The 24,234-nt window shown below is 40.3% G+C and overlaps 1 protein-coding gene across 1 annotated transcript; it reads left to right on the top strand.

Moving 5' to 3' along the window:
* The first annotated feature begins 1,490 nt into the window (after positions 1-1,490).
* On the top strand, positions 1,491-20,064 carry Gpr37 (G protein-coupled receptor 37). The gene is made up of 2 exons (XM_090333236.1): positions 1,491-3,138; positions 19,133-20,064. Exons 1-2 carry the CDS (start codon positions 2,134-2,136, stop codon positions 19,949-19,951), a joined length of 1,824 nt encoding a protein of 607 aa, XP_090189362.1. The 5' UTR covers positions 1,491-2,133; the 3' UTR covers positions 19,952-20,064.
* The last annotated feature ends 4,170 nt before the right edge of the window (positions 20,065-24,234 follow it).

Here is a 24,234-nt window from a genome sequence, read left to right as displayed (position 1 = left end):
CACGTCCTGGGAAGGACTCCTGGGATCAGGAACCCGTGCCTCTGGGATCCTTTTATTCCTCTGGTCAGGATTAGCACGTTTTGCTCACATCCTTTCCTCTCACATTTTTGCATCAGTTCAATATTGTTGTGGTGAGCATTTGTCACCGAAGAATGTTTATTCCTTGTCATCATTTTCTTTTGCTTTATCTGATACATTTGTTGTTATTTGCTATTTTACTTTAATGGCTACCCGGGGGTGGGGGTGGGGGTGGGATTAGTACAAAGACTGGCTGGAAGCGCATGGTCAAATGTGTAGGTAGTTTTGTATCAATACTTAGTCCTCCCTAGACACACACACAGATGCACACACACATGCACACATACCCACAGACACACACACACACAGACACACACACATGCACACATACCCACAGACAGACATGCACACACACACACACACACAAATGCCCACATACCCACAGACACACAGACATGCACACACACAGACACAGACATGCACACACAAATGCACACATACCCACAGACACACAGACACTCACAGACACACACGCACACACACACACATGCACACATACCCACAGACACACAGACACACACAGACACACGCACACACGCGCTCCCTGGGCCCCTGGGTCAGTCTTCGGTGGTGAGGAGTAAAGTCCATCTCCTGTGCCCCTCGGATGGCGGGAAGGACCCTGTGTGGCTGCATGCTGTGTTGAAGGGCAAATGCCACCTGAGCAGGTTCCTCACACCTGAAGCTTCAGGCGCCCCCCTTCCTCTCCAGACTGCTGGGCCAGGGCCTGCGCGCCGGCCTCGGCCGCGGTGGCTCGGGTCGCCCCACTGCCACCCCTTGCTATCACGCCCAGGGTCGCCCAGCGGCTCCCCGCCCCCCTCCGGATCTCACCCCCTGGGGACTCCGGGCTCCAGGTCCCCGGGGCTGGGAACCGACTTGAAACTCCAGGTCTCCAGCAGAGGCGCAGGCTCCGAGTCTCCGCCCTGGCGCCCGGGCCACTCCCGGCTCCCAGCGCCACAAAAGGCTTGAATGAAACGTGTGAGTGCGTGTGCGTGTGTGTGTGGGGGGGACCCCGTCTCCCCACAAACAGGAGGAGGAGGAGGAGGAGGAGGAGGAGGAGGAGGAGGAGGAGGAGGAGGAGGAGGAGGAGGAGGAGGAGGAGGAGGCGGGGAAGGGGCGGCGGGGCGTGGCTGGCCTCGCGGGTGCGCGCGCACGGTGGCCAGGGCGGTGCGGGGAGGCCGGGCCACCCCCTCCCCTTCCTCCCCGGCTCCCGCCCGCCCCCCCTCCTCCTCCGCTTTCCCTCCCCGCCCGCCCGGGGCGGCGGTTCCAGGCACCGCACTCTCCGCCTGCGCCGCGCGGCTCCGCGTCCGCCGTGGCAGTGGACCAGCTCCAGTGGCGGGCAGCGCTGCCCACAGGCCAGCAGTGCCCACTTCCCGCCCCGGCTCTCCGCCCCGCGGGGCCAGCTCGCAGCAACTTTCCCGGTGGGCTCGGATGGGGAACCGGGCTGCTCCTGGCGCGCGGTAGCAGGCAAAGTGGCCCGGAGTCGGCGTGCGGGGTAGGAGTGTGCCAGGGGCCACCTGTTCCCCGCGCGGGCGGCCGCGCCCGGCAGTCACCGGGGGGTGGGGGGGGGAGCGGGGCATTTGCTGTCCCAGCTCCCTGGAGACCTCGGCTGGCCCCCGGGATCCAGCAGTGCGGAGAGGACGTAGAGGAGCGGGGCGACTGTCACCCGGAGGCGGCGAGGGGCGCGCGGGGCTCCGTCCGGCCTGGCCCGGGTGGCCGCCGTGGTCCACAAGCAGGTGTTCATTGCAACTTTTCAAGGTCAGCTTCTCGGAGCAGCTATTTTTTTTTTTTGTTGTTTTGGGTTTTTTTTTCCCCCCTTTTCCCTGAACCTTCCGGGGCGCGCGGAGCTGCGATCGCATCTGGCCGAGGAGGAAGGCGCAGAACGCCGAGCGGGGATGCGTGGATGACTCCCGAGACGCTCCGCCGCCCTCCCTTCCTGCCGCCGCCCCCTCCCCGCCGCCTGGGCCGGGCCGGGGGGACTGTGTGACATGTGTGCCCTGCTCCGCCGGGAGTTATTAGGCAGCAGGTGTCGGTCCTGAAGCCAGGCATCGCCCCGCCATGCGGGCCCCCGGCGCGCCGCCCGCTCGCCCGTCGTGGAGGCTGCTGCTGCTGCTCCTGCCGCTGCTGCTTGGGGCGAATGTGTCTTCCGTCCTGGGGATCCACACGTGTCCGGGGGAGAGCGGTTCCCCCCGGGTCCAGCGAGAGGCTGGGGGACCGGGAAGTGCCGCGAGGGACACCCCGCGAGTCCGTGCGCTCCGGGGAGAAGAGCCGGAGGCGGCCGTGCAGGCGGCGCCCTCCTGGGAACAACCTGTGGCCCGGGGCGGCGACCCGGGAGCGGATGGAGAGGCGGAGGCGGCGTCGGATCCCCGGCTCTCCGGACCTGCCTCGAGGTTCCCGGACGTCTGGAGATGGAAGAGCGGCGGCCGCGGTCAGGAGCGCCCGGGGAACTCGAGGAGAGGGGACCCCGCGGAGTTCCAGCCGCACCCACAGACTTCCGAAGAGGCAGAGGAGGGTCCCCGAGGCTCGGGCACTCCTCGACGCCGCACCCAGGAGCCCGGCGCCGGCGATCTTTTCTACTGGCCCCGGAGAGCCGCCGCCAGACGCCAGGCTTCCCACCACCAGCTCCCCGCCAAGCCGGCCCGCGGACCGGCGGGGCGCGAAGGGAGGACCATGGCGCCCCCTGGGCGGGCTCTGCCGCAGAACGGGTCCTCCTCGGGGGACGAGCTCCCGGATCGCGGGGGTCCCCGCCGGGGGAATGGCACCAGCCGCCGCCTGAGGCTGAAGAATCCCTTCTACCCGCTGACCCGGGAGTCGTACGGGGCCTACGCCGTCATGTGCCTGTCCGTGGTGATCTTTGGCACGGGCATCGTGGGCAACCTGGCCGTCATGTGCCTCGTGTGCCACAACTACTACATGCGCAGCATCTCCAACTCCCTGCTAGCCAACCTGGCCTTCTGGGACTTCCTGATCATCTTCTTCTGCCTCCCGCTCGTCATCTTCCACGAGCTGACCAAGAAATGGCTGCTGGAGGACTTCTCCTGCAAGATCGTGCCCTACATCGAGGTAAATAATAATCGCAATCATCATCATCATCATCCATCCCCAGGATGGCAGAGCAGCGAATAACTAACTGCAGCCTGACGCACCGACTCGGTTGAATCCCCAGTGGGCTTTTCTAGGGGTCTCTCTTCCACTCCTCCTTTTTCCAGTCATACAGGTGTGCGTGTGTGTGTGTGTGTGTATCCAATCATACAGGTGTATATAGATGCACATAAATATGCATCTATATACTCACATATGATATGCACAGGCAGCTTTGCCGAATCACCTTGGATTTCTTCTGGGACTGGGAAAATGATATTACCTTGTATAACATTATCTGGAGTATACATCTAGCTCTCTGAATATAGGAGTATGTATCTTCCTAATTTGCCACCCATCAGAGACATGAGGGTTAAAAATTAGCCAGTTCATGGTGGTCGAAAATTTTAGAGGAAGTCATTAGCACTTGAGGACTAGACTTCTCATGCTTCAGTATGATTCCACCTCTCCCCTTCTTCCACCAACAAAGACTACTGCACTTTTTTCTTTTTCTTTTTTTTTATTACCAGAGTTGGAGTAACTTATTTTCTTTCCAGTTGGTTTCATGACCTATTAATAACCTCTCAAATTAGTTTAAGTATCTGGCTGTCATTCAGTCTACTCTATATAAATTATTAGGTCATTTCTTGTTTCTCTATGTTTCCTTCTCTATTTCTTAAAACTTATTTTTCTTACTTTTTCTTTTTGGTATGAATAGTTTCATGCTATGGCCACCATAGCACAGAATATGTCTGACATTCTCAAAGTAGGTAGCATGTTTTGTGATTTTTATTATGACATGCATTATTAGACTACTAAATTTCTTAGGGAAAAAGAGACATGAAATAGGTTCCAGAGTTTGGAAATGTGAATTGTTTCAGTTAGACTTTCCAACTTCATGCTACAGCTAAAGGTCCTGAGCCATCACTGTGGTAGTTGAGAATTGCTCTGCAAATGGCCTCTCTTTAAACACCAGCTCTTGGCAAGGTCCCAAGTGTTTTGCTGCCAGGAGTGTTTTTAGCCAGCTGGCCCCTTGATTTTCTCCATTCAGACTGTCCTTTTCATTTATGGAAGCAGAAGAAGGGAAACTGTAAATATTCCAGAGCCTCTGATCCTGTCTGGCAGCAAGGCCAGTCAACATCATGTTCAACATTGTTCCAGGGCCTACAGCGAGGGAGTAAGTAAATAGAGAACAGTATCTACTTAGTCTTCTAAGTAGAAAACAGTAAATAAGACCCTCTGTTTTCCTGACAGGGATCAGATGCACAGTCATTCTCATGGCTACCAAATCAGCTGTTGTTTTACCAAAGTAGAAGCCTTCTGTTGCCAAGCTGGAATAGCTACATTTCTTTTGGGTAGAATTCATTGAATCACAGGAGGGAGTAGTTGGATTTGTGTTAGTGAATATGTGTCTGCCCACTACCTTTCAGTTTGAGTTTGAGTTCTCTCTCTCTCTCATAATGGAGAAGAAGTTGATATATGCAAAGAGATGAAGAATATATTGAAAAGTTGATTAGGAGAGATTCCCAATAAGGGGGAGTGTATTGGTTTGTCCCAATAGACATATATTGGGTATATAGACATCTTTATAAGTTAGATAGAACAATAATTGACAGACAAAAGTTAGATAGAACAATAATTGACAGACAAAAAATAAACTGGCAAAGAAAAAGGAATTATCAGGGTTTTTTTTTAAGGGAGGCTCTTTAAATGAAAAGAATTATCCAATTCAAAAAACATAAACTGAGTTTAGTGCCATGAGACCTAAGGTTTGCAAAGGGTACTTGATAGATATTTGTTTTAATTTTCTGTCTTACTGACTCTTCTAGTCCTAAATGTAATAGCTTCTAATTTTATTTCACATTTAATTTCTCCTCAAAATATTTTGTTTTGGCCACTTTTTCATAGTTCATATTATCTTTCATTTTATGGTTTGTTTTCCTTTGATTTTTTCTCCTAAGTTTTAGAGTCCTCTCAATTTTTTCTGGAAAAGAACAAGCTTGTCAAAGTGCACATACTTTTTTCCCTTGAGAGACTAGAATATATTATACATTTTTACAGTCTATACTTTTTACTGTTTGAATTGTGAAGGACAACATTAATATGCCATGATTTACCTTCCTACCTGGTATATATATATATATATATATATATATATATATATATATATATGTACTTACTTACTTACTTTGTCACTGGTGGGGCTTGAACTCTGGGCCTTGGTGCTATCCCTGAGTTCTTCAGCTCAAGGCTGGTGCTCTACCTTGTTGAGCCAAAGTGCCACTTCCCTGGTCTTTATTCTTCTGAAATAATTTTATAGTGTTTCATCAAGCTGTGTAAGGAGAGTTCTTAGATCATCATGTCAGCTTCCTGTTTCTTCACTACTGAGACCAGGCCTGAAGTTCCAATCTCAGAAGACGTCGCTGTGCTCATAGCTCACATAGGATGTGACGTTGTGAATTTGGCACTGAAACAGAGCATCCTGAAGTGGAGATTGAGAGGAGTATGACGTTTATTAGGGCATGCCTTCTGGGCTCGGCATTAGAGAGGGAAGGGCAAAGGAAGTCAGTGAACTGTGGTGTAGTTGAGGCAGTGATGCCAGCTGACTCCTTGAGATGTTCTAGCATTTGCAGTGGCTGAGGGGAGGTGTTCTGAACTAAGATAAAAGGAACCAGCTTTTATTCTCCTTCCTTCCCTTCCTTCTGTCCTTGAATGTGCCTAACATGATGATCTTAGCGATCAATTAAAGTTATACATTCCAAAAGTCACAAAATGTGTTAGGTTGATAAGCATTGTAAATATGTTACATTTGTTCAGATACTTTCTACAATTGGGAAATTTCTCTTACACTATCTTCTCTACTTCAAGACTTACTAAAAGTTATTTGACATTTGTGTTTTTGTTTGTGCTTTTCTGCATGTTGCCTTTTTCATTTTTAAAATTTATTGTTATTTTCTTTTGGAGGGAGATTGAACTCAGGACTGAGTGCTCTACAGTATAAGCTATCCTGGTAGTTCACTTTTACTTTGATTGATTTTTTCGGATAGCATTATTTCTAGGGTTGGCTTCAGATTGCTCACTTCCTGCCTACAGCTTCTTGAGTGTTCTTAGATCATAGCCATGTGTCATCAGACCTGGTTTATTGATGGAGACTCACTGACTTTTTGGCCACATTAGCCTGTGTTTTGATCCTCCCAATCTCTGCCTCCCATAGCTGGGAATACAGGTGTAAGCTACTGTGCTTGGTTTACTTTATGTTTTTCTTTTCTTTTTGTTTTATGCCTGATAATGTCTTATTGATTGTAACACAGGATGAACTTTTTCTGAGAAACATGGTTAGCCTTTCTCATGATATTCTTCTTAATTTAAAATTTTATCCAAGATTGATAATTACTGATTCTCACATGTTTTCCCTATCACATCTCTTATTTTCCTTTTCCTTTTCTCTTATAGTTCAGTTATTTTTCCTACTAAGGATTGACAACATAATCTGAAGCATATAATGGAATTCAGTGGAGAGTTAGATTTATGTAGAAAAATAGGAGATTGTGTTGTGCAGAAATTGCATGCATATTTATTGCCATTTGCATTGAAATCTTCTGTTTATTTAAATTTGTGTGTCCCAAAGACAGCATCTGCCTTTCAGGGTCCTTCTCAAGCAAGGGAATTTTGCAATGTTAATGTGACTGGGTAGGAACGTGCTAGAAGCTGTTGTAGTTAATAACTTCTCTCTTCTGTTTCAGGATTATGGTATCTTTGTGGCAGAAACAATAAATCTCATAAAAGAAGGGCAAATGGAATGATGGAAAAGGAAAGAATAGAACAGAAGAAAGTTTGGATGAATTTGGGGCTATTCATCATAAATAAAGCCTTTCAATCTGCTTTACCATGTAGTAACCAGAAAAAGTTGTATTACACACTCAGTGCAATATTTGCATGTGCAGGAGAGTGGGATGAAGTAGAGAGAATGGAGACAGGGAAAGTAGAGAGGAAGAGAGGAGAAAAAGAGATAGAGTTAGTTAGTTGGATGGATAGGAGTAGGTGTGACTTATACGAGGAGATTGGCAGGGAGAGCCCTCTAGGATAGCATACAACAAAGGATCTAACAAATGTTTAAAGACAAACAATTCACGCATTGCTTTTGGGAACTGGAAGAGATCTGTGCTCCTTCCTTAATGGATAAAAGCCAATCAGTCAAGGCATCATATGATGTAGACCCACTGGTAAATATGTACTTCTATTTTGAACTTCAATTGGAGGTTTGATTAACCTAGGTTTTTAAAGATCTCACACTTTCATGGTAGAGCAAAAGGCTGCAAGTAGGTTTAAGATAACGCCAAGCCTACTGTATTTCTATATTTTAATTAATTAATATATTTTTACTGAGACACAATTCCTGTGTGTAAAGAGTAAATAAAGGACCAACCATCTCTTACCAGGGCTTCTAGTCAGGGATTTAATCCTTTCTGATCACCTTCCCATCAATGGCCCTGATAATAGTGGTTTTAAAGTGTGAAACAGTGTTTCCATAATGGCTGTTTGTAGTCAGCACTCTCCAATAAAGAAATGAAGGGTGTTGGAGGCTGAAGATGGCGGGGCCATACAACTGTGACAGTCTGCAGAGTCCCCTGACATCCTCACATCTGAGCATTAGCACATGTGTTATGGCAGATGCTTAAATTTTTTATTCTGCTACTGGATTTTCCATTAGGTATTCTGATGGACTTTTAAGTGGAAGCATGTAGTTTTATGAGCAATTTGAAAGTCACTAATAATATTCCCGGGAAAAATGGACTCAGCCTCTGAGAATGTGCTTAAGAAATATTTTATGACTTTCCATCAATCCCTTCGTAATCATTTTGGCATTTCTGTAACATAAAAAATGCTTAGCTGATGACCAGAAGGAAAGAAAATTAGTTTCTTAATTATTTGATTTGTATCTTCATTCATGAATGGGGTATGTTTAAGGTAACAGAACTTGGGTCTCACATAACATATATGGTCTACCATACTGAAAGTCAAACTTTAAATCATTAACTATTGCTTAAAATGAGACTACAACTTTTTCTAGGGCCTGTGAAGGAATTATCAACTGGAATATGTATTTTTCTTTATTTCCTTGTTAAATTTATTACTTAGCATTAAGCTGCTAAGGATTATATATAAAATAGCAATACCTAATAACTTATTAAAGAATGTTTTGCATAATTTATTATATATGCATTATTTTCTATGTACATCATCATGCATTTACTGGTTGACCATCCATCCATTCATTACACATTTATTGGGCTTTTCTTCAATGAGATACAGTATTTTAGAGGTAGGTAGGAAGAGAATGGAAGGTAAAAGGCAAAAGTTTTCAAATATGGATGTCAAAGGCAAACTTCTTAAAATTAAAGGTATGGAAAAGTAATATAATGTTCATAATCAAAAATAGAAGTTTGGACAATGCAATAGGAAAGTTCAGGAATAGCCCCAGGATAGATTGACGCACAAGAATACTTAGTTATGATCAAAATGGGAAGATTCAGGTGAAAGCTGCAGTTAAGAAAGCCCTGGGAACTTCTTTTAAAGTATAGAAATTGTATCAGTCCCAAAAATGACTACCTTTTCTTGATAATTATTATTCTTTATTAACTACAAAGACATATTATGTTTTGATATTTTCTATGTAATTTTTAGCAATGTAGTAACAGTACATTAATTTTAGTTCCTCCCCCCCCCACAAGTGTCAGAAACATACAGAGTACTGAATTTGAGCTCAGAGGACTTAAGGAAAAATGATAATCAAGGAGAAACTTCAGCTGATTTTGTAGATTGTGGAAAAGGGAAGCATAGGGCATGCAGTTTTTTGAGAACTAAGTTACTCTCTCAAATGCACAGGCAAAAACGAAGATTCACTATGAGTTCCTGGGGGCTTCTAAAGTCCCAGTTATGTCAGCCCAACATTATTCTGCAGAGAAATGGAAGAAAATGTATCTGTAGAGCCAAACAAGCTTATGAGTGCCCAGAGCTGATGCACACGAGGTCTACTTTGCCCTTTTACTAACACTGCATGTGATAGAATTTGCCCACCTTTTACAGGATTCTGAGGTACTGAAACCCAATTTAGCATTGTCCCAATGATAGCATACTCTAGCCTGCAGGGGAACAGAGACAGGCAGATGGCTAGGAAGTGAGGTTTGTCTTTGGCAAAGCCTTCTGCCCCATCCTCCAAGGAATGCTTCTGCCATTTTTACCTCCCCAAATGACCTGCCAAGGTCCCATGATCAACTCAAAGTTCATTGCCAAGACCATTTCCTAAATATTGTAATTAAAATAGTATTCTTTGTGCCAGAGGAAATGATCTCACCCAAAGTTTCAAGGTAGAGTACACAATAAGATTACTATAACCTCAGACAATCTGCACAACAGGTATAGATAGTTTTTTTCAATAAAATTTCCACTCAGCACAGGATAAAATGTCAGCAACAAGCTTGCTTTTGAGACAGAATTCTTTCCACTTGTAACTTTGGGATCGTTTTTTAATGCTATCTTTCTGCCCAGTGGTATAGCTTTTGCTTCATAATATTAAGGAGGTCAAGGTTGCTGATTTCATTCCATCTTAAAATGAGTCATTCTCATTAAGTCTATGTCTACTGAGAGCTAACATGGCCTCGTTTTTTTTTTTAACAATCCACATTTTTAGGGTGTTTCTTCTACTTTTATTGTCTTATATTTCCATCAAATCTCTTCTCAGACTGAAGAAAACCTTTGAATAATTAATTCACATCAGAATGTGAGAATTAGAAGTATTTATCCTCATAAGAGGATTAAATAATCTTTCCTTAAGAGAATACAAATGATAGAATTATGATTAAAATTTCATATTCAAATGCCATTTTTCACTACCTCAAATGAGAATCACTCAAATATAAATAATTTTGCTTTTAGTTTGAATTCACTATCAGGCAACCATTACCAGCAGTTTAAAGGGAAGTAGAAAATTCATCACTACTTCTATGAAAAGACTTAGGTGAAAACTATAACTGCAGGTTACCTTAAGATAGCTTAGATGCATGATAATCATATGGAGGACTGAAGACTAGACTGGGATCTTGAGTATATTCTACAATTCAATTCTTTTTTATTCTTTTGTTTTCAATTTTTATTACCTTTAAGTAGTTATGTAAAAAGGCTATCTTTTAACAAAGCCGTTTATGAATACAATGTATTTTGGTCAGTTTCATGTCCTTCAAAATGGATTTCTAATTTTTTAGAAATAAGGAATATGAACATTTCTTTAGACTGGTTGATTCCAACAGCTACAGTAGTATAAGTACTACTACTCTTTATTTACATTTGAGTATTAATGAACACGTGACAAGTTCACAACTAAATTATAGTGTAAGTTAACTTGTAGTTAAATTAATTTCTATTATAAAAGAGTATATAGTACTGTACAAGTTCTAAATGATAAAATGAGAATTTTATAGTATAAAATCGCTCAGTATTTAGTTCTAGCAATAAATGTTTCAATAATATTTATAACATTTTCCTGGATAGATTTCATTTGTAATAAATTTTATTTTCCATTATTGAAAAAAAGCTTTAGTGATATATATTGACAGAATTGTGTTACATTTTAAAAGCTAACATTAAATATTTTTTGAAATCATTAAAAGAAGTTACAATTGAAAGGAAGCTTTAATTCCATCTGGAAGCATGAGAGTTAGAAATATTTATATGATAAGACAAGTTTGGGTACAGTGTGTGGGCTTTTAAATGGGCTTAATTGGATTTTTAATGTGTGCTTGCTGATAAACTTAAGCAAGGGAAAATAAGGTAAAAAAGTGAGGTGAAAAGAATATGTAATCATTGATGCCTTTGAAATATTTTTTATGATGATGAGACTCACATGTAAATTAAATTTTATGTAATAGGCATGAATGGATTTTTATTTTATATGGATCTGTTAGATTGAATTTTGATGCTGTTGATAGGGTTTGATAGGGTTTGAAAACTTTCTCTTTGAGAAAAGTTGATCATGAAGAACTGTGGTTCCCCTGATTTCCCTGTACTTGGTTTGGGAATTTTTAATTTAATTTAATTTTTGCTGTTGTTCCAGGGCTTGAACTGAGGGCCTAAGCACTGTCTCTGAGCATTTTCTTTTTTTTTTCCTCAAGGCTAGCACTCTATCATTTTGAGCCACAGTGCCACATCTGGTTTTCTAGTGGTTAATTGGAGACAAGAGTATCACAGACTTTCCTGCCTGGGATGACTTTGAACTGAGATCCTCAGAGCTCAGCCTCTAGAGTAGCTGGGATTGCAGGAGTGAGCTCCCAGTTCCTGGCTGGTTTGGGACTTCTAATCCAAGTGTGTCCCAACCATCCTACCCTGCTCTCTGAAGAGAATGCTATGTGGTAGAGATCCTCATGTTCTCTTCAGTTTAGTAAATTGTGAGACTCTAACTAGATGCCCTCCTATTGGTGGGAAAAACACTATCTCTTGTCCATACTCCCTGAAATGCTGCAAAGTTGAAAGCAACAGAAAGTGCAAGAAGCCAAAGGCATTACAAGCTCAAACCATTTAAAATTTCAAAGGAAACTCTACCCTGTGTTTCTCCTGCTTTCTTCCTGACTGCTTGTTAGTCCTGTAACCCCTGACTCACAATAGATTATCATTCATGGCCAAAATGAATGGATTTTCATAACAATCATGCCCTTGTTTCCAAGAGTTACTTGTAAACAAAGGGCAACACATAAATAGATGCATTGGATCTTTATTTTATTTTGGAGGAAAAATAGAAGTTAGGGTGTAGTTTTCATGACCTTGGTTAAGAATTTTCCGATTTGGTAAAAATGAGTTTATTCCACTCATATACATAAGCACATAGGTTCAGTTTCACAGAATGGAAATTATGCTTAGAAACACATTGGTTTTTTTTAAAACTAATAGTGGCATCACTGATTTACTCGAAAATTTAGGAAATGATACTATGAGTTGTATTGTGCTCTACAATCTGTGTTACAAGTTTGACAAGTTTGTGATAGTTTCTTCGTTCCTGTTTGTAGTGAATGTCTGGGAAATGGAACATTAGTGACAACAGAGTCTCCATTGGCAACTGTTTTCCTAAAGCCTCTGTGTGATCTTTCTTCATATCGTGTTGAAGGAACCATGCTTTCATGCAGTACAGAATATGTTTTACCCAAGCCTTCTGTGGGATCTGAGACTTGCCTTGAATTAGAAATCTGAATGATAGCAAAGAAAATCAGCAGTATATCTTTATGTATAAATTACATTTCTACCTTAATTATTGTGCTTTCCTTATTAATTTTACTTTTAATTTTAACAGAAATCCAGGAAACCACTTAATTGAAGGTCAGTGATAGAAGAAATAGTGCATTATTTTTCCTTACTAGAGGAGAAGAAATTTTCACTCTCAGTCTTTCCACAAAGTCATAGCTGTCCCATACCTGTGTAGATGAATTAATTTCTCAATTGCATGAAATAGCATTCTGAAACAGGCTATACTGTGGCTGAACAGAAATTCAAGATTCGTGATGTATATATATATATATGTATATACATGTATATACACACATACATATATACAGATTTAAGAGCAGGATAAAATATTTGAAAAGCTGGGAAAGGTCTTTGGGTTTTTAATAACAATTGGGTTGAGTTTATCTTAATTCAATCATCCCATACAAATAAGGGACTAGCCAAAGAACTGTCCTTACCTTCATGCAAGAGACACTATTCCTATGTTTCTTTTTATCATCATCATTGTCTTCATCATTATCATCATCAGCCTACCCAGTTTTTGTTGTTTGCATCCATAACAAAGTAGAAAAGGCAGCTGCAGAAACCATTCACAAAAATGTCATTAGAGTTTTAAAGTTTATGGTTTTATTTTCTCTTTTTTATGGAGCTTTCTTTTCCCTTTTTCCAGAGGCTAATCTTCTCTGTGTCCATAGTGAAGGCAAAATTGTGCAAGTGTGTAATTACTTTAGTTCCTTATGAAGGAAATTGAAGCAAGGAGAAGATGACACGTGTCATTTTGTTAGATGTCAAGTGAAATGTATTGATTTTTCACCAGAGTCCATAGGATCTTTACTGTGATTAGGAATAAGCTCTATCAGTTGATTAGCTTGGCTTAGTAAAACTTTTAGTGTATAAATAATTGTTGTGCTTTTTTATAACTGGAGTGATTTAAACCCTCATTATTCATTCTCAAGTACCAAATAAGGCTTCAAATGAGCAAATACTGAAAAAACACAAAGCATTAACTTTATCCATAAAATACATTAGGATATAAGAGGAAATTTAAGTAGCACATTCAAACATTAAGAATTTTGTGTTTGGCCAAGTACAGTGATTCACACCTGTAATCCTAGCTATTCAGGAGGCTGAGATCTGAGGATCTAGACTCAAAGCCAGATAGAGCACTAAAGAATGTGAGACCCTTATCTCCAATTAACCACTAGAAAATGGGAAATGGGGGTGTGGCTAAAGGGGTAGGGCGGTCCTTTGAGCTGAAGAAAACAGACACAGCGTCCCGCTCCAGAGTTCAAGCTCCATGATTAATGAAAACAAAACAAATTCTGTGTTTGACTAATACACAGAACTGATCATCTTTGTTTCTGGGCTATTTATTATTTTTTTCATTTAAAGCAAAATTCCCATAGGTTTATTAAGATTACTGTGTATACCAAGAATGACGGAAAGAATACTGAGAACACAATTCTGAGTGGTTTTCAAGGCATGGTGCATTTGTGCACCATCCTTGCATTCCACAGATCAGAACTGATACTAGCATATAACTCAAGCCACTAAATCCTGAAGTGATCCTGATCTGCTAAACTAAGTTATGCATGGTATGCTCAGAGATTTACATCATGTCCCTTGAAATAAATGAGTGCATACTATGGGAGGTTGATATCAGGGTTATTTTGGGAACTAGTTAGATATTTGTGTCCATTTCCAGGAGATATTTTGTAATTTTTGTCTCTTAGTCTCCCTAACCTAACTCCTTGAGTTGATTCTCAACTACATGACTTTGACCCAGAGCCAGTGGAACCATAGAAACATGGCAGGTAAGGTAACATCAAATAGATCTGTTCTTTAGAGAGTAATGAGCCATGCCATATGTATCTTCATCCATTGGGTCAGAGAAAGCAGGTAAAAGATAGTAAGAAAATTCTGTTTTAGAGTTTAAACCTCTCATAAGATTACAATCCTATTCATAGAGATTGGTGGGAGAAAGCACAATGGAACATGTGGTAATCCTTATCTCTGCTTCTCAAAGAATGTGTGTGTGTGTGTGTGTGTGTGTGTGTGTGTGTGTGTGTGTCACTGAGATGGTGCAGCACTCTCTTTGCCACTGAGAACTGACTTCAATAAAGCCATAATAATACTGAAACAGGACCAGAGACAGTATGGGGATGATCACAAAAAGAGACTCCAAAGTCTATATTTGCATTCCCTGTGTATAAATTCAAGCCAAGAGTTTTGCTGCAACAAAGCTGAAGGTGACTGCATCTGCCTGGGATGTCCACAGGATAGGAGCTGAAAGACCTTTATTGTTATTATTTTGGGATACAAAAACAGCTGGACATTGTTGGAAAGAAAGATCCTAGAGTTTTTTATTTAGATTCGTTTGCCATTTTTGAGTTTTCTTTCAAAATATTAATGATGTATTTCCCACAAGTTAAACTGTTTTTTGCTTCTAGATTCTTTTTTTCCATTTTTGAAATTTTCATAAGCAGTTACCTGTCTATTGAAGGTATTTACAGTTTCTGGTTTTGTTGCAGTTAATGATTCCTCCTATTTCAGTTTAATTCATAAGAGTTTGCATCGTATTCATTCCATCTCAGAATGTTGCTTGAAAGAATGCTCCCTCCAGGCCAACATTTAACAACTTTTCTCCCCAAATCATATTTCATAGTGATGCTAAATTTTAGCAATCAGATATTATCATTAAATGCAGAAGATCCAACATTTATGATACGGATTTCTAATTGCATATAATTGCACCATTCATCTTAGAAATTTTAATGGGCTGTACATAAACAAGCATATTTAAGAACTGTGATGGAAATCTTCTCATGTCATCCTAACATTTAGGAATTTTAATTACATAGGTATATATTTTATATTGGAGTAAGCAGAAATTAGGCCAACCTCATCTTTATATGATTTTTTAAAATTGATTTCTGAGGTGTTCTGCTCAATATTTACCCATGCTAAAGCTTTCTATAAATTGCTTGAGCAAGTACTGAGCAAGGCTCTTGTATTTTTTCTTTTTTGTCGGTCATGGGGCTTGAACTATGAGGCTAGATGCTGTCTCTGAGTTCTTCAGTTCAAGGCTACTCCCTTACCCCTTGAGCCACAGCCCCACAGCCCATTTTCTAGTGGTTAATTGGAGAAAAGAGTCTCATGGTCTTTAGTGCTTGGATGGTTGTGAACCACAATCCTCAGATCTCAGCCTCCTGAATAGCTAGGATTACAGGAGTGAGCAGCTGCACCCACCTTCTTGTATCTTTCTTGATCTTTCACATCACAGAATTTATCTAGAACTTCAGATAATATCTGAATTGATAACACCATAAGTGGTGGGTAGAAAAAAACATAGATGTCTAAATCAACATTGCTAAAAAACAACTGTCAGACTAAACCATTTGTGACAACCCAGCTTACTTCACCAACATTTTCTCATACTCTTGTGAACCATCTAGATTGTTGTTTCTTCATATCCTGCTGGATCCTGCCTGCAGAATATTCTATACAAACAAAGTACAATCTGAAAACAAGAGGCTGGATACAGAAGCTTCTTAAATTGTATGTAGGAAAACTAGGGAAGTTCCCTCAATCCATGATTTGTCAAGAAGACTATAAATCTTCGACGACATGTTTAAGGTTACAATTCAGTACTAGGACTTTGAGGGATTTGTCTGAATATCTAATCATCTTTACATAAAATCCTGTTAAAAAGAATTCCTGAGTGAAAGAGACGGGGAATAGAAATCTTACTTAAAATTTGTCTTGGCTTTTGTTATCTTGTAAGATTGACGCTATGGAACCTGGAAAATGTTGTTTTGCTTTTTTGAGACAGGAAATACCTTCTAATTAAAAGTGGGTGCATAGCACAGCTTTTGATATCTCAGAAGCTGGCAATCTAACACACCCATCTTGCCATACTTCTGCTCATCTACAGTTGTTGTTACATGTCCTGAAATGCTCCAAATCCTACATGGATGTAGGGATGCTGATGGTGATACTTGCAGTAACTGGTCCAGACATTTGAAGATCTCTACGCTTATAATTAGGCATATTAATGGAGTAGAAGATGCTACCCATTGCATATTGAATTTAAGCAATGCTAAATACCCCAGTGAATAGATGTGCTAAGCCTGAGTAGATTGTCTCTTCTTAGAGCCTGTGATATTTATATATTATGAAACTTTCCTTTTAATAGAAATACTTTATATTTTCAAAAATACAGAACATAAAACTTCTTCATAAAACAGCTTCATATTTGTAGATTGACTCAGGGCATACAGTGAAAGAAAGGCATGAACATAGATTTGCCTTGGTGAAAGCGACATAGAAAACCTTAAAGATTGGTATGCATTAGAATACTTTAAGGTTTTTTTGTTATGCTTTTGTATCTTAAAAGAAAGGAATCAAAATAACTGAAAATCCGAAATAGAAATATAACAACTGAAAAAAATCTATATAATGAAGTATTGTTATTTTTACATGCTACTGCCTAATGTAGACTTTCAGATAGCGGACACCTTTCCCAGATTCCCTAAAGATGGTTATTAGTGGCATTGCAAAATGCATAACTGGAAAGGAATTGTGCCATGCTGCCATTAATATTTACAATTGTTTGAGGTTCTGAAAACAGAGGCAAAAAATCCCATGGATATGAACAGTTCATTAACATGAAAGTTAAGTTTTACAAAGTACATGTTGAGGTGGCTTATTTGTCTCATTCACATAAGGCTGGTGGTTTCGTTCATGGAAAATGTTCTAAGAAACATGGAGTGTAAGAACTATGCTTTCAGCTCAACTGTGAGCTGTCTGTATTGATTTAGAGCTATATCAATCCTACTTTTCTTCAGTTTTGCTTTTCATGTAATTAAAACCTTTCTGCATCTCTTTATAGACTGTTCACTCATAGTTCTAGGTCTTGTCATGCCCTGGCTACTATTTCCTCATTTCCATATGAGAACTTGAAGACAGTGTGTGATATGATGTGTGGGGGAGGAGGAGAGAGGATTTGCCACTAGAACTCTCAGAACCCACACAGAAAGTTGTCATAGCTCTGGGGACAGAGACAGCTTGACTACAGTAGATAAACAACACATGCTTAAAGTATTAAAATTACATGACAAATGGTTTTCCTTTTGTCATCATGTTCCCATCATGCTCTAAAAAAGTTAGATATTAACATTATACTTATTTATTTCCTTTCTTGCCAAGGGATGCCGTTATAATGTTGCTTATGCATTCCCACAAGCAGGCATAGGAGAAGAAGGTAGTATACACATATTTTTTAGGGGGTACAGTGAGGACAAAACTCAAAGTCTTTTCACCAAGGGACTTTTCTTTTAAATCATGTTTTATCTGCAATCTCACTGACATTTTACAATCTATACAGTGGCCTTGCTCAAATATATAAATTATGACTGCATTTACTCCACAGTACATTAGTTAAATTTCCCCTGAAATAATTGAGTATTTGATGCTCTCAGATGATTACAGTATTTATCTCTGACCTTGAGAACCACTCAAGGCTCCATTCTCTCTGGCTCCTATCATGCAGAGAACTGTCTTCCATTTTTTCTCTTTTTACACCCTAAAGACATTAGAATTGGGGGGAATTCCAAATTCAAAAGGAAGCCTCTGTCCTAGTTTGTCCCACTTTGGCTGTCAGTTTTGTCTTCTGCTTCCAGGGCCCTGGGAACCTGTACCAAATCTTGTTACTAAAACTAACTTCACATGGCTACCAGTGGCTCTGGTCTGTCACCCTAATCTCATAGGCAGATGGAATCTATGTGAAGACCTCACTCGGTTTGAAGCTAACCCAGACAGACACTCAAAAATTTAATGTCTTTAATTGTCCATCCCAAGAGTTGTACTAGAGGGATGACATAAATGGTACAGTACCTGTGAAAATGCCCAGTAAGAATACACAACACACACACACACACACACACACACACTAGAAGGTTAGGGAAACTAACTTGCATAAATTTTTTTTTATTATGGACTTTTTTGCTACTGGAAAATTTCATTCTTATTTTCTATACTATCTTCAAAAAAAGTATTTAAAGGCTTTTTGTTTTGCATTGAGGGAAAAATGGAGGATGAGCTCTAATCATCTGCTTACTGGGAACACTGAGTGCTTCTCTTGAGAGCTCGCTGTGTGCATGGCAAATTACTAGAAAATATGATCATGGAATTCGATTTTACTTACAATTAATACTGAACGTGATCTTTCTATTCTTCATAGCTTTATCTACTTTGTTCCTTCCTTCCAGTCTGCCTTCCCCCCTCCCTCCCTCCCTCCCTTCCTTCCCTCCTACTCCCTTCTGTCCCCCCTTCCTTCTTTTTTCTTCCTCCTTTCCTTTATTTCCCTCCCTCCCTCCCTCCCTCCTTCATTCCCTTTCTTCCTTCCTTTTCTATTTTATGTTTTTCCTCTTTTCTTTCTCCCTCTCTCCTTTCTGGTCGTCTACATCACCACCCCAAATACCCACATCACTGCAACTGTTTTTCTGTAAATATGCTCACAGTGATTCATTTAAGGTGACCAGCTCAAGTTACTCATGGCCCTTCTTGGAATCTTTTCTCCTTTGCCCTCCCTTCTTCCCTGTCCTTTTCCCTCTCCTCACTTCTCTCTGGCCAGTGGGTATTTATTTCCCAGTTCTTTCAGCTTTCTGAGAAAGCCCAGAGTAAATCTCTTCCGTGTTCTCCCCAGGTGGCTTCTCTGGGTGTCACTACCTTCACTCTGTGCGCACTGTGCATCGACCGCTTCCGTGCCGCCACCAACGTGCAGATGTACTATGAGATGATTGAAAACTGCTCCTCAACCACCGCCAAGCTGGCTGTGATCTGGGTGGGCGCTCTGCTGTTGGCTCTCCCAGAAGTCGTCCTGCGCCAGCTGAGTAAGGAAGATTTGGGGTTCAGCGGCCGGGCTCCTGCAGAACGCTGCATTATAAAGATCTCTCCCGATTTACCGGACACCATCTACGTCCTCGCCCTCACCTACGACAGCGCGAGGCTCTGGTGGTATTTTGGTTGCTACTTCTGCTTACCCACGCTGTTCACCATCACCTGCTCCTTAGTGACTGCCAGGAAAATCCGCCAAGCAGAGAAAGCCAGTACGCGCGGGAACAAGAGGCAGATTCAGCTGGAGAGCCAGATGAACTGCACAGTGGTGGCCCTGACCATTCTGTATGGGTTTTGCATCATTCCCGAGAACATCTGCAACATCGTCACGGCCTACATGGCGACAGGAGTGTCCCAGCAGACCATGGACCTTCTCAATATCATCAGCCAGTTCCTTCTGTTCTTCAAGTCGTGCGTCACGCCCGTGCTCCTCTTTTGCCTCTGCAAGCCCTTCAGCAGGGCCTTTATGGAGTGCTGCTGCTGCTGCTGCGAGGCATGCATTCAGAAGTCTTCCACGGTGACCAGCGATGACAACGACAACGAGTACACCACCGAGCTCGAACTCTCGCCTTTCAGTACCATCCGCCGGGAAATGTCCACCTTCGCTTCTGTCGGGACGCACTGCTGACCAAACACCGGACTTGGCTCCATCAGACTTGGTCATTGGTTTAATTTTCCTATGCGGTGAAAGTTTTTACTTCGTAGTTTTCCTTACAGAAAAAAAAAATAAACAAAACAAAACATGCAAGGGAGAGAGAGAAAAGAGAGAGAAAAGAATACATATTAACTACTATAGAACTGATTTTTTTGCAAATTAATATTTGTGCTCGGAGAAAGACGTTTATATTTAGGTATTTAAGAAGAATGAAGAAAGCTGATAGTTTTAGATCATTTATCTGGTCTGGTGCTAATATTTTATTCAAGAAGAGTTACCGCACCTTAACTTAATTGCTAGATTTCTTGCTTTCTTTTTAAAAATATAATCATTATATATTGGTTCTAGCCATGTGATATTTGCCAGTTATTTTACCTTTCGGTTGTGATTGAAAGAATATTGTATATGGTATTGTGAGATGGTTTGTATGTTGAGGAATTTACAAAATAGCACCAAATAAATTACGCTCTATTCTTTAATGTCATTGTCAATCTACTTTTAACCAAGACTCAATAAATCTTTTACTTGCCTTAAAGACACAGTTACTGGTTCTATGCACAACTTAATAGTAGCCTTACTTTTTTTTATAATTGCATTCTTCTTTAAGGCAGGTCATCATTATGCTATAGAAACTACTAGTACAATTTCCGCTGAGTTATATGCATGATCCACCACATATAAAGTCAAAGCAAAATTTTATTTTTAAAAGTTAGAAATAATTGAGTATGTATAAAGTCTGAATAGATGGCAGAGTAAAAAGAAAATGCCCTTTATAAAAATTTACCTCTGAGCTAGCATGGTTTTCCCATGAGGAATTATGGCTTGAACCTGGAATGAAAAGCACAGTGCTTGTCATTAGCCTTCACGTGGACAATAGTCTTTGGCGCTCCTTGGAGCACACATAAAGCATTCTGAATTCTAATTTTCTTCCTCTGAGAAAATGAATCTGATTAAATCTGTATGACTTAAATTCTTCAAATGGAGATTTAAATACAGCCATACAATAATAATAAAAATGATCTTCCATCTTGATTACAGCATTTGAATGTTCACATGCTGCCTTAAAATTGAGGTTTCATTAATGCATAATTATTTCTTGTTAAAAGGAAGCACTTTAAAAAAAGGAAAACATCCATTTAGATTATGGGAAGACCCTCCCTTGTGTCTTCAGGAGTTTAGGTAGCAGCAGTTTTGTGGGACGCCTAACACATAGGATGGTCGTCTACATGAGATGACAGGGGTACTGACCTGGTGACACAATGGGATTTAAAAGTTATGATAGAACTTGTAGGATTGAAGATCTTTCTTTTGGAAATTTCTATAGTAGAGAAACACATGATCTTCTGTCTGCTTAATGTGTTTTCTCTTTGTAGATGCTGTACTATTTAGCATAATGAGTCAGAGCTCTCTTTCTTCTAGAATCTAACAAGATGTATTGAAATATCATTAAGTTCCAGGGGTAGAAAACACTCAAAAAGACTTAATCCTGACCTTGCAGAGAATACCCAAGTCAACTAAATGATAGTGCTCAAATCACCCACTTTCCTCCAGTCTGATAATTTTCAAAGGCATTTCCCTCTACCGTAGTGCAAGGATTTGAGAGGCGATTAAAAACAAAGCTTCATTGTCCTCTCACAGATAACTGTTAGTAGGTCTTTGGGAAATTCTCAGGAGGACATTGAAGGCCAGGTTTGTCCTGCAGAGAAGATCAACAATTTTGATTTCACCAAGAGTCTCCCCATACATTAGCAACTCTCTTTAGAATTCATTATGTAAAAGGTAAAAAGGTTCTGTGCTATTGCTGTAGCATACAAAGGTCTATATAGCTTAGTGCTTCACATCTTACAAAATCTGGCAAAGACAGATAGATCATAAAAATAAATAAATTATAAGGTATACATTAACAGCTATGATATAAACTTGGGCCTCTACCAGGGGGAAGGTATAAAATTCTTATCTGTTCAGAAAAAGAGGAAAGTCAGATTAGAGGAGAGCATGGAATGAGAGATACTTTAACAAAGAAATGGCAGAGATTAATTGTGCTTGTTGAAGGATGAGCAAGAGCTTGGCTTTGGGCCTCTAGCATGGATTGGATATGGGAAACCTGAGTCTCCTGATGTTTTTTGATTGGAAACTTTGATCCCTTGTGTGGTTGTGATTAAACTGGATGAAACCTTTAGAAGACATAGCCTAGAGAAACTGACCAAATCATGGTTAGAATCATATGGAATTTCATGGAATTTCTAGTACTTGCTTTTGTTTAATTTTTATTTTTAAATTTTTTTCTTTTGAGATCAATTTTTACTTCTATAGTAATTATGATTGTATGTTTAGTGTCTATTTAAACATATTTGATTTTTTTGCCAGTCCTGGGCTTGAGCTCAGGGCCTGAGTGCTGTCCTTGGACTTTCTTAAGGCTAGAGCTCTACCACTGTAGCCACAGCTCCACTTCCAGCTTTTTCTATGTGTGGTACCTAGAAATCGAACCTCAGTCTTCATGCATGCTAGGCAAGCACTCTACCACTAGGCCAAACTCTTGGCCCAACATATTTGATTTTGAAAGATTTTTTTAAAGTTTTTCTGCTTTGCACATAAATTCTGCCTAAGGTTTTCTTTTTCTTTTTTAAATTTAATTTTATTGTTGGGGTGATATACAGAGCGGTTGCAGATACGTTACTTCTTGAACACTGTTACCCCTTCCCATGTTTTTTCCCACTTTCCTTCCTCTCACCCCCTCCTACTCATCTTGTTTTTCCCTTACCTTTCCATTTTCAAATACACAAATAAATGTACATATAATATACCAAGTTCCAAAGTCAGAAACAGTAGCAACATGAGATAAACCTTAAGGGGAAAAGAAGAAAAAACAAATAATTTCACATAGTACATTAAGAACAATAGTCACAATAATAAACTTCTTGTTTCCATATCCTGGGGTTCATTTCACTTGACCTCATCCTATATGGACATATGTACATAGTTTTTGAGCTATTATGATCCTCTGCTAGGAGACTCCTAGATGTACACTAATTGTTACAAATGAGGGAAACCATGGAGCCTATATTTGTTTAGGTCTGGCTGTTATTATAAAGGTGATGAACAGATAGGATACAGTTACATAAATCAGGTACATAATGTTTATAAGTACATTTCTTTTTGAACAGTTTCACCTCTTCCCAATTTTCTCCCAGTTTTTCCCTCCAGAGTCCCTCCTCCACAAGTTGTATAGTTCATTTTCAATATAGTGTCTACAGAGTTTCACTGCTGCATTTGTTCACCTCCTGTCCCTCTAGAAAAGTGATTCAAAGACAGAGTAAGTTACACAAAGAAAAACTACCTAGTATTATTGGTGGCTTCTGCCCACATCACTCCCTTGTAATGTGTTAAGTGGGTCCTCACTAAACAGGCGGGGCAGTATGAAATTAAACTTGTAGTCTTCAAAACTAGATTTTTAAGTAAATGACTATACTGTGGAGTGCAGCCCTGAGTATTTTGTTATACCAACATAAAACCAACCTAACACAGAAGCCTTGTTTTTTTTTTAAGAGAAAATATGCATTAAGGCTATAGAATAAAAAATATTATGTTTCAAAAGATATTTAGATGTAACCTAAAATGAGACTTTTTTCCTTAAAGGTTCTTGTATGTTCAGAAAGTATCAATGTATTTGCATTTGAAAGATAAACGAAAACGGTTTTAATGGCTGGTGGGGAAGAGTATGAACATAAGAACTGTAATAGTAAGCTACAAATTGTATTGTATGAGAAAGGAAACAGTGTAACTTAAAGTTAGATTGTAAATTCAGACTGTGAAGTACTATGCTACACACAAAGGGAAAGATGGTGTCAATAGAGGTGAAAGTGCCTTTCTCTGAGGGTCAGAGACTGATAGAAAGGAGTGAGGGCTTCACAGAGACAGAAACCAATGTTCAATATTCGCTTGATACATATAAGCAGTTTAATTTGGGTTTATTCCAATGTAATTCTGATACTTACTTTTGAATCTATTCCTAATGATATTTTTTCATTCATTTAATTTTCATAAATGAAAAAATACAATATCCATTTTTCTAAGACTGATGCTAAAATTAGCTTTCAGATCTTGCCAAATGCAAACCATTGGGTAATAATTCATAATACTGAGACATTAATTAAATGAATACTTTTTGTGTGTACTCTCAGTATCTTTGTGACAAGCACACGGTAGGGTTAAATAGAAGCCTATCCTGTTGTTGGATAAGACAGTACAAAATAAAC

The sequence above is a fragment of the Megascapheus bottae genome, chromosome 5 (assembly GCF_031878675.1).
Source record: "Megascapheus bottae isolate mThoBot1 chromosome 5, mThoBot2.hap1, whole genome shotgun sequence".
NCBI classification, from domain to species: Eukaryota; Metazoa; Chordata; class Mammalia; order Rodentia; family Geomyidae; genus Megascapheus; species Megascapheus bottae.
This window is presented reverse-complemented; position numbering and strand designations above follow the sequence as displayed.